The sequence below is a fragment of the Danio rerio genome, chromosome 14 (assembly GCF_052040795.2).
Source record: "Danio rerio strain M-AB ecotype USA chromosome 14, GRCz13ab, whole genome shotgun sequence".
Classification (NCBI taxonomy): domain Eukaryota; kingdom Metazoa; phylum Chordata; class Actinopteri; order Cypriniformes; family Danionidae; genus Danio; species Danio rerio.
This window is the reverse complement of record NC_141034.1, coordinates 34,926,171-34,937,382: the sequence shown is the minus strand read 5'-3', so window position 1 is coordinate 34,937,382 and position 11,212 is coordinate 34,926,171. Positions and strand designations below refer to the sequence as shown.

General features: G+C 35.3%; 1 protein-coding gene across 2 annotated transcripts; it reads right to left on the bottom strand.

The window, feature by feature from the left end:
• Positions 1 to 784: 784 nt before the first annotated feature.
• Positions 785 to 10,834, bottom strand: si:ch211-145o7.3. Of its 2 annotated transcripts, none has more exons than NM_001440798.1 (5): positions 10,666 to 10,834; positions 7,374 to 7,947; positions 5,642 to 5,763; positions 5,450 to 5,505; positions 785 to 2,361 (listed from the first exon to the last, which is right to left on the bottom strand). In NM_001440798.1, exons 2-5 carry the CDS (start codon positions 7,899 to 7,901, stop codon positions 2,069 to 2,071), a joined length of 999 nt encoding a protein of 332 aa, NP_001427727.1. In that variant the 5' UTR covers positions 7,902 to 7,947; positions 10,666 to 10,834; the 3' UTR covers positions 785 to 2,068. The 2 variants fall into 2 exon arrangements, with proteins under 2 accessions (NP_001427727.1, XP_087136076.1); XM_087279950.1 differs by having other exon boundaries at positions 792 to 2,361; positions 7,374 to 7,939; positions 10,781 to 10,834.
• Positions 10,835 to 11,212: the final 378 nt, after the last annotated feature.

Below are 11,212 nucleotides of genomic sequence, written 5' to 3'. Positions count from 1 at the left end.
GTGGCAACCCCTGATAATCAGAAAATAAATAGAAGGAAAGTGAATGTTGAGAACACGAAACTAGGTGTTCTCAGTAGTAGGTGGCGGCAAGTCGTCACTGTGAATTGTAAATGCGACACCTTTCTGAATGATTCACTGAAATGATTACACAGTAGTATTTATTTAGAAGACTAATGAAACATCTTCAGCCCTATTATGCAATGCAACCTCAGGCATGGCACAATTGTTTTTGTAGTTTCAGTGTGCTACAAGTATCATTTTCATATTCTGTGCCAAGTTGATTGTGGCCGTTTTTGCACCTATGATGGTCTACGAAGGTGCAGCGCACCTATATTGAGGCAACTGAAACTGAAGCTGAGACTGCACCATTGACCAAATAAATGCTGATCTAAAGTCAATGAGGTTAACAATATGTGCTCGAGTTTTAAATGCACATCACTTATTATGCATACAATACAATCATATGATAGAAAATATAAGACAAACCCAATAAAAGGTCATTTGCCAACATATTTGTTGCATTTTTGTGCAATGTACATATATTAAACAAATAAAAGAGGAGGAACACTTTAAGTAGGAAAGGCCTTTTTCCACACTTACCTGTATTAATGCAGGAGGCCACTGCAGACCAGCTATTATGAAAAGGTTAAATGTGTCAGTCATGTAAGCAGCCATTGATAACTTCACTGTATTTGAACTTCACTGTATCTCTCCCCAGTGCTCTCTTGTTGTATCTGTGATCTCCTGAGAGCTTGCTAATAAAATTAATATGAAATTCCAGGAGTCAAAGATTTCACCATAACATCGCAGTCGTTTATTGCTAAATGAGATACACAGGATGGGATGAGAGCGTTATTGAAATGTCAACATGCTTATTTTGCTAAACTAAAAAATATAATAAACATGTGAATATTGTAAAATCAAACATGCATCATACTACACAGAAACACTAATAACTACAGATATCTGTAGCATGACAGATCAACTAAGAAACAATGGTTAGATATATTAATCTTTCCATCTACCCAATCTAACGTCTGGCAGTTTGTCTTCATAATACTTGAATATGTTCATCATTTTGAACAATCTCTTTTGGTAAAAAAAAAAAAAAAAGCGAATTTTCTTTAAAAAGAAAATTATTGTTTCCCTTTTTTTAACAATTCAACAAACCTTGATGGGAGTATTTTTTGTGAACGATGGCATGGAAGTGCATTGAATCAAGTATGAACAATAAATATTTTGTTCTTTATGACGTTTTGTCATTTTGCTGATACTTTTCTATACTAAACCCAAGGATGCTCTCACAGTGTTTATCATATCACTACATTATTTAAAATTGCTTATCTTGCACCTTTTATGACAGTAAAGTGACAGTTCACTCAAAATGAAAATTCACTCATCATTTACTTAATTACCTCAAGAATACCAAACCATTTAGAGTTTAACTTTCAAAAGAAGATAATTTGAAAAATGTTGCAAACCTGTAGCCACTGACATCCCTAGCGTGAAAACCAAATATACAATTAAAATAAAAGTTTTTGAAAGTTTTGTTTTTAACAGATGAAGAAAGTTCTGGTTCAAAACAAGTAAACAATGACAGAATTTTCATTTTTGTGTGAACTATCCCTTAAGCAGATGTTTAGGCAGTTATAAAGTGCCAACAGTACATCAAGCATCCCAGCAAGCGTTTTTTTGTTTTTAAAAGATGTCTAATAGACGTCTAAACATAGTCGTCTTGGCTTAAACAAGGCTAAATATGGGCTGTCAGTGAAAATCTAATAGACTCTCTAAGAATAGGCCAAAACTAGACTAGTCATCAAATAAACAGAAATGAATGATTACACAAACAAAGTCTGTCTAATCTGTCTATTTGACGACTAGTCTAGTTTTGGGCTATTCTTAGATGTCTATTAGATTTTTGTTGACAGCTCAAGTTTAGCCTTGTTTTAGTCAAGCTGTCTACGTTTAGACCTCTATTAGACATCTATTAAACACAAAATTGTTTGCTGGGGTAGAGTTTCTTCGCTGTTAACCCTCCTTGTTTGTACTTGCACACACAGGTCACCTCTCAATGATTTCCCCCTGCGAGGTCGAGCAGTGACCCTGCGGCCTCCTGAGCCTCTGCATCGAGCTGCAGGATCTCAACCGTCTCCAGGTCCAACTCAGTGTCTCCTGGGAGAACCAGGTACTGATACTGCTGATACTGATAGTAGTGTAACTCAATGTACCCACTGTCAGCCAGTGGATCCTTCTCTGTATCCTCGCCAGTGACTTCAGGAAGCCCCACAGACTCCATGGGGATTAGCTCTTCATGATCAGGTGTAAAAGAGCACGGTGGGTTCGAAGACAGAGAATCTAGATCTGAGGAAGGATGGAAAACAGCAGTTTATGTAATGCAGCCTCATAGTAATTTACAAGAATTTTCTTTCATTCATTTCAAAGGCTAAAAACACAAATACTGTACTAAATGTGCCATGGCAGTTTTAAAATTTGGAAAATTTTGTTAAGTGCAACGAAATCAAGTGACTCTATTTAACTTTATTTATTAAAAAAAAGTTTCACTGACAAGCTTTAACGTATTTTGTAAATATAAACAAATTCTGTTTTTGATTTTGCTGCAACTCACTCCACAAAAAGTTGGCACAGAGGCTAAATAAAAGCTCAACTACAAAATCACAAAGGCCCAAAATATGCAATACAGTGGTCACTCGTTATTTGCGGCGGTTACGTTCTAAAGAAAACCCACAAGCATCCCAGCGAAATCCACAAAGTAGTCAGCATTAATTTTTAAAATTATTATTGATGTTTTAAGGCTGTACAACCCCTCACTTAACACTTTATACACTTTTCTTTCTTGTTTAAACACTCTCAAAGTTCAAACCTTCATAGAAAAAATAAGTCCAGTAGGCCTATTATAAAATGAAACCAAAGATCAAAACCTGTTGTCAGGCGCAAACATTCATTGATGTCCGCAAATGGTTCATAAAGCTTTTAGCTTTTGTGCGGATAATGTTAGCATCCAGCCTAATGTTCTTTTTCCTGCAGTCACTGATCCACAAAGTGATAGCACACTACATCCTTGAAGGGGTCGCACTTCGGATGCGCTGTGCACGTGACAGGTGGAAGTAACACACACCGGACGCGCTCATTCACATGTTATTCAAAATGAAAGTATTCAGATGCCGCTCTGTGGCTCAGCAGAATTATGACCAGTGTCCTGAGTTGTAGCAGGGCATCACAGACAGCAGCTGACTTGCGGCGCAGATGTGCTTACCTTGAGAGAAACCTATGTTTACAATTTTAATGGCGCTGCGTGGTGCAACGCATTTGGTGTGCAACGATGGTCTTGCTGAAAAATAAACTCACACTGTTAGCGATCGAAGATTTATGGTAATTTGGCAAGCTGAGCTTATTCTGCACAGAAGACATGGAGGAGGCGCAAAACAAAATGCGCTGTAAAAAAAGCATGACAAATAGTACAAAAAAAATCTGCGAAACTGCGAGGTGAAAGGTGAATCGCGTGAATCGCATTATAGCGAGAGATGACTGTATCAGGAATACTTAGGAAATCTGCACATACAGTAGTCTGCTGCGGCATCAAGAAATGCAACAAATCTTTGTCACTTCAGACGAGAATGCAGAACGAGAGAGATTCTGCTGGGTTATCTGTCCCAGAGCTCATCTCAAAGTCAAAAAGACAGAGACAGCTGTGCTGAGGTCAAAAGAGACCACGTTTCAGCTTTCGTTTGTAAAAATTTGACAATTACAATCCCCAAACAATTGCCAAACAATTAAGCACTGCAATTAGAAGCAAAGTTGATGTGACACTGTGTTAAATATGACTCTGTTGCAACTTTTTTAATTAAAATTTCCTTATATTTATAGCATATAATTTATTTGGTCAGTGAAAACATTGTAAATCTTTTCTTAGCACTTTTGCCGGTTAAACTTTATTTTGATGGTGCCTATTGCACATTTTGTTGACTAATAGTTGGCACTACATGCTAAATACTTCTCATTTGAGTATTAGTAGACTGTCTGCTTAATATCTGCTGATACTGCTCCTTCAACAGACATTTAACTGACTATAAGAATATTTGCAAGTACATGTCAACTTACACTAACCCTAACCCCAACCTAACAGTCTACTTATAATCTGTTGAGAATTAGTTGACATGTAGATGCAATGTAACAAAATGCGGACCATCAAAATAAAGAGATACCCTTTTGTCAGTTAAAAAAAGTTTAAGAAAATAAACAAATAACAATCCTGATATCACTGCACTTTAGAGTAGTTTTATTTAATTGTTGCTATGTGGTGAAAGATTTGTGCAGACGCGCAGAGCAAACCTTCTATTTTGTGAGACTACTTTACTTGACTGACCCTGTAGTAAAACAGTCTGACAGAGAGGCCAGTCATTATGTCAGTGTGGCTATAGGTTGCTAGGGTAATGTCTGGCTGTGACCAAGACAACAGCTCACAAAACACTGTGCCTGGAAAAAGTGGATAAAGGGTTTACCGAAATGTAAGAGAAGCCCACACCATATACAGCTGTGCACAAAATAAAGGCAGCACTTGAAAATTCGCTGAAAGTTTCACCGGATTTTTGGTTTATAGAAAAGGTGTGCGTTTTGGTCCTCTTTATTAATACCTCAAGGACGTCAAAAGTAGGTTTGTGAAGGTCTGCATAATAGTTTGCACTGATCTGTAATCAAATCAATAATAGTAATAATAATAATAATAATAAGTTAATCACAATATAGATTTGCTTTCTATTGTGCAACTGAGATTTTTTATTGTTGTTGTTGTGTGTTTTGCTATTGAGATAGAGCAGCATAGACTCACATGAGTCTGAGAAACCAAACGAATCAGAAGTTAGGTCTAGAAGTTGGATGGCCTAAAAAGCACTGCATATTGCATTAACACGAGGGTGAAAAAACACAATTACACTTATATTCATGAGAATTTGTGTGACCAACATAGAAATTTGGTTTAAAATGTGACTCTTGTGTGAGTTCTTCCACAGACATCCCAGCGCTATTGAATTTGACAATGGGCCTTATATTTTATTTAGCTAACATGAGCACACCTCTTAAATTCCCCACCATAAATCTGCTAGTCAAAAACGATTTGCAGACTTTCATTAAAGCTAAAGGGACAGTTTAGCCAAACTAAAAATTAACTTATCCTCAAGTGATACTAAACTTTTATGGGTTTCAATATTGTTTTGAACACAAAATAAGAGATTTTGCAAAAGTTTGGTAACCAGTGGGAAGTTGTTTATGGTATTCAAAGCTACTGATCTCCAACATTTTTCACTTTATTTTTTGCTCAACAAAGAAAAGAAACTCTAAAAGGCAAAAACAAATGAAGGCAGAGCAGTAAATATTGTCAAAATATTTGGGTGAACTATCTCTTTAAATGTAAAACTTGTATTGAGTGTCTGACCTGACAATTCCATGGTCTCATTAAACATGTTCTGCCCATTATCAGTCGCCTCCAATCTGTTCAGAATAGAGGTCAGATATGCTTGTATTAGTATCGTAAATCTTAATGAATCATGCAGTTTATATATAATCACATAATCCAGTATCACGCATCACACAGGTGGTGCATAAACAGAAAGCAAATCCAACTCACAAAACAGGCTTGTTCAACAGGCTTCTGTTTGTGCGATGACAATAATGTGTTTTTCTGAGAACTTCCAGAAGAGCGGGACGATATTCTGGACAAACGCGCCATAATGAGCCTTTTCCAACTGACTGCAAAACACCACAGTAACAGACAATACAAATCAGAAATTTTGAAAATGAAAAAAAAAAAAATATAGAAAAATAGAAAAAAATATAATAATACATAGTGTTTAGCTTAAATGAGTACACCCCTTACGAATCTCTTTTTAAATTAATACTTTCTAAAGGACGCTTTAAAATAAGATATTATAAGAAAATGTGTACATACATTAAATAAGTCAGTACCAAACTGAGACTGCAACTAATCTAACAAAATAACTTGAGATCATGGTGCAAAAATTTGTCAACCACAATGAATATGTTGGGGGGAAATATTAAATACATTTTTTTTAATAAAGAGACCCATTCATTCATTAATTTTCTTGTCGGCTTAGTCCCTTTATCAATCTAGGGTCGCCACAGCGGAATGAACCGCCAACTTATCCAGCAAATTTTTATGCAGCAGATGCCCTTCCAGCCGCAACCCATCTCTGGGAAACATTCACATACACACACTCATACACTACGGACAATTTAGCCTACCCAATTCACCTGTACTGCATGTCTTTGGACTGTGGGGGAAACCGGAGCACCCGGAGGAAACCCACACGAATGCTGGGAGAACATGCAAACTTCACACAGAAACACCAACTGAGCCGAGGATCAAACCAGCAACCCAGCAACCTTCATGCTGTGAGGCGAACGTGCTACCCACTGCGCCACTGCGTCGCCTAAAGAGACCCATAAAAATACAATTTGCTAATTTGCTAAATACTAAAATTTTGCTATATTTTCTTTCAACACCTCCTTTGAATTAAAATGTAGTTATATTCATTAAATATTTTAAATGCATCAAAAAATGTAAAGTCTATTTTTACTGAGAAATAGATCAAATATACATTTTCAATGGGTGTGTACTCATTTATGTACAAAATATATAATTCCTGTATTTTTTTTTTCTTTTCGGAAAAGCCTTATTAACAAGCTGTGGAAAAAATAAGATAAAGTTTCTAAGTTTCTCTAAATATATAATGTAAAGTTTGACCAAATTGTGTTATGGTTACACAGTGGCTCAGTGGTTAGCACTACAGCAAGAAGGTCACTGGTTCGATTCCCGGCTGTGTCAGTGTGCATTTCTGTGTGGAGTTTGCATGTTGCACCTCCAGGTGCTCCGGTTTCTCCCACAGTCCAAAGACATGTGGTATAGGTGAATTGAATAAACTTAAATGGTCTGTAGTGTATGTGTGTGAATGATTGTGTATGTATGTTTTCCAATACTGGATTGCAGCTGGAAGGGCGTCCGCAGTGTAAAACATATGCTGGATAAGTTGACGGTTCATTCCGCTGTGGTGAACCCTGATGAATGAAGGGGCTAAGCCGAAAATGAATGAATGTGTTTTTTATTTTTGCAAACTACTGATGAGTGATTTATTCTACATTTTAAATGCAGCTGTCGACCTTTAGATTACCTAACAACTGGTCAAAAAAGAAGTCATTATTTTGTGGCAGGTTTATCTTGATTTTAACTTCGGAAAAGTTAAGAATGCAATAATTGTTGCAATAAACCTGATTTTAGTAAGCTTTTGTTATTTTGACCAATTGTCAATTGTGAAATGAGCATTTTAAGAAGCATGACGTACTTGACTCTTGTCTCGATGTATTCGTTGGAAGCTCTTGCTCAGGGATAGGTTGTGTCGGACAGAGTTCCTCCATCCACCTGGAGCCTCTTTATAATAGGGGAAGTTTTCCACAATCCACTCATAAATGCCCTTCACGGGGAGGCTCTTCTCAGGCGAGTCTTCTATTGCCATGAAGATGAGACTGCTGAAAGAGTACGGCGGTTTGGCCGGGGATGATGGCAGATGTTGGGCAGGAATGGGATCGAACATTTGGGGCAGTGTGCTGATTTTAGGCAAAGGCTGTAGGGGCAATAGATTCCCTCTTTGATGCAGCCAGTTGAGGCAGGTCAGGTCATCCTGCTCGGGTGCTGTGGAGAGACTGAGGCAATGTGAGCCTCCAGAGACCCGCGGGCTGGATGAAGAGTGGAGATGGGAGGAATGGAGGGACGCAGGCTGTGGAAGAGAAGGGGAAAGAGGCAGAGCTTCTGAATTATTTCGGGGGAAATGTAGAGGAGAGTGGGGTGGCAGTGCTTGTGTGTTTTTCTCCATCTGTCTCCCAGTTGTAAGATACAGGTCCACACATTCACCTGTTGAACTGTAGAAACACACAGAGGGCTTGATGTTAATGCACTGTACACACAGGCCTAGAATAAACACTCAAATCTCAATGAAAATTGTTGTACACTGCAAAAAAATGCTTTTCTTACTTAGAGTTTTTGTCTTGTTTCAAGTCCAAATATCTACAAATTCTTAAATCAAGAAGCATTTTCTAGACAAGCAAAACATATTGTCTTGTTTTAAGAAATAATATGCCAAAATGAAGTGAGTTTTTCCTTAAATCAAGCAAAATAATCTGCCAATGGGGTAAGTAAAATAATCTTGTTTTTCGATTTGTGATAAGATTATTTTGCTGGATTTAAGGAAAAACTCACTTCAATTTGGCATATTATTTCTTAAAACAAGACAATATGTTTTGCTTGTCTAGAAAATGCTTCTTAATTTAAGAATTTGTAGATATTTGGACTTGAAACAAAACAAAAAATCTAAGTAAGAAAAGCATTTTTTGCAGTGTAGGTGAGAATATGAAACAGAGTTCCTTGCCAGTAGGCCAGATAATTAAATATATAGAGGCCTATATATTCTTACAATGCCTGAAAGTATTATGCGGTTTAGCATAAATATGAAATTACAAAAAATTGTCGTAATATAAATTTTTCACTTATAAAATTTTTTAATGAGCAGTCAAGATAACAGTTTAGCTTTTAATTAAAATGTAATTTAAAAACTGAAGAAATCTCCTCAGGTTTGAAGTGGCTGATGAATCTGTTATTAACATGAGTAAAAAGTATTACAATGTATTTTCTCTGCGGTTTATTAGGCAGAACGGTTTAACTTTTGAAAGCCATGCACAAAACAATAATGCTATATATATATGTATATAGCATGTATATGTATATATGTAGAGTAAAAGCCATTTTAAGGTCAAAATTATCAACACCTTTAAGCTATATATTTTTTTTCAATAGTCTACAGGACAAACCATTGTTATACAATAATTTCCCTAATTACCCTAACCTGTCTAGTTGACCTAATTAACCTAGTTATGCTTTTAAATGTCACTTTAAGCTGTATAGAAGTGTCTGAAAAATATCTAGTAAAATATTATTTACGGTCATCATTGCAAAAATAATATAAACCAGTTATTAGAAATGAGTAAAAACTATTATGATTAGAAATAATTTGAAGACATCGTCTCTCTGTTAAAAAGAAATTAGGTAAAGAAATTAACAGGCGGGCTAATTATTCTGACTTCAACTGTATATACATATATAAGTTTTCCTTCAATTTACTTTGAAGTAAATCTTATTTTTGAGTAAACTTTTGTTAACATTTCTTCAACATTTTATAAATACAATTATCAAAATTACAATTTGTCAAAAATTATTTCATTTTTTCAGAAATTTTTATACAGAATGATATCAATGCTCAGAACTTTGTCCAATGCTCCAACCCTAATCTTCACTTAAAAGTGAAAACACTGCCATTTCAATTTGAATAGTCATATCAAATAAATCCTTATCAATTAAAATGTTTTTTTTAATCTGACATTTAAAAGTACCAACATCATACCTTTATAGAACAAAAACATATAAATATAAGAAAATCATAGTTAAAATATATATTACATAAGGGACATTCTACCAGAAACTTATCAAAAATGTGACAGGGCCTGACTTAAGCTTGTCATCCTTTAAAAAAATCATACAAAAACAAGCATAAAATCATAGCATTCAATGAAAAAACACATCTTTGATCACTGTTAGCTTCTTATCCAACACATGATGTCACTTCAAGTGATGCCTTAAATGTGTTTTGCACACATTTTATGTTAAATGGAATGCAAATGTGACAGGACTGACAGAACCATGGGGAAAATTGTATATTTATTTGTATGATGTATTTGTAGTATTTATTTGTAGAATTTTTTTTTATAATTGTATGTTTTTTTATCAGTTGATGTGAATGATATCAACTTAAACTTTGCTATTTCTGAAGTATTTATTTCTAAATAACAGTTAACTATTAAAAACTATTAAAGCTGAAGATTTTACTGGATCATGACAGGGTTTGTAATTTTGTAAATTGTTATTAATAAAGAGAAAAATTCTGAGAACCAAATGAATGACATATTCCTTCATGGACCAGCTAACAGAAATCAACCATCAGTACATTTTAGAAATGTTCTGGCATGAAAAACATTTTATTCACTGTATTTGATTTTATTTCAGGCATAGATAATGTATGTTTCTGGTAGAATGTACCAAAAATCACCGGACATGCATTTTAAACCCTATTGGTATGATCACTGTATGATCTCAAATGCAAGTATTGCATGAATTATATTTAAAAAATAATAATTTAATAATAAAAAGAACACAAAGTATTAAACCCTGAAGTGAGTGTCCTTCAATACAAATACAATTACGTTTTTAGTCCTGAGTGCATAAGTAAATGATTGAGCAAAGGTAGTCAAGCAAAAAATAACGCACCATTCAACTGGTGCTGAACAAACACAGGTTTGATGGACAGCTAGCAGCAAATTAAAGCAAAATATGAGCAGACTGCTTAAGATATCATTTTTAAAAAGCAATTCGACTACTCCAGTACATGACAAACACGGAAAGACAAGGCACATGGTCTCATACACCTGAGAAAATGGCGCAAGAATATTAAGTTACATTTCGAATAATTACCCAAGCATTCATGCTCGCGTGAAGCCAATACAAAAGAGACAGAGGAGCGAAAAACTTACCAAAACAAACAGCTGTGAATTTATTGCATTCGACCTCTTATTCTGCTCTCTTGTAAGTTTAAAGTTTCTGTCAGCGTGTTAAAAAATCTGTAACAGGAGCTGATATGTCTCTCACTTTCCCGTCCTGTCTGCGTTCTGTCCTTTCTCACGTTTCCTTGGCAACCAGAAGGACGCTTTGCAGCCGGCGCGCCTCTACGACCCCTCCTTAAAGGGCCACGATATATCTGCTGGAAAAAAAGCATGGTCTGTTTATCTTTTGTTTTTACAACATGCTAGCAGCTAAACGCAAAACGGAATAGCTTACTTTTAAATATTTCAGCTGTAACAGTCGGTCCTCTTCTCCTTAGCATAGACATTTTAACATTTAAAACTGTTTAATATGGAGGACGAAATCTAGATAAATAAATATATAATTTAATAACTAAATCCACAAATTCTTGCATAAATAAAACAATATATAAATAAATACGCATATACATAAATAAACAAATAAATATCTGCATAAATCATTCATTCATTTTCTTTTTGGCTTAATCCCTTTAATAAT

What these genes read in the sequence shown, in the direction of transcription:
- si:ch211-145o7.3 (NM_001440798.1), bottom strand. Translation starts at nt 7,901, where the DNA reads ATGGAGAAAAACACACAAGCACTGCCACCCCACTCTCCTCTACATTTC. An exon ending in TACATCGAGACAAGAGTCAA is followed by an intron (nt 5,764 to 7,373) that starts GTACGTCATGCT and finishes GGTGTTTTGCAG; the next exon opens with TCAGTTGGAAAAGGCTCATT. An exon ending in CTGTTGAACAAGCCTGTTTT is followed by an intron (nt 5,506 to 5,641) that starts GTGAGTTGGATT and finishes TATTCTGAACAG; the next exon opens with ATTGGAGGCGACTGATAATG.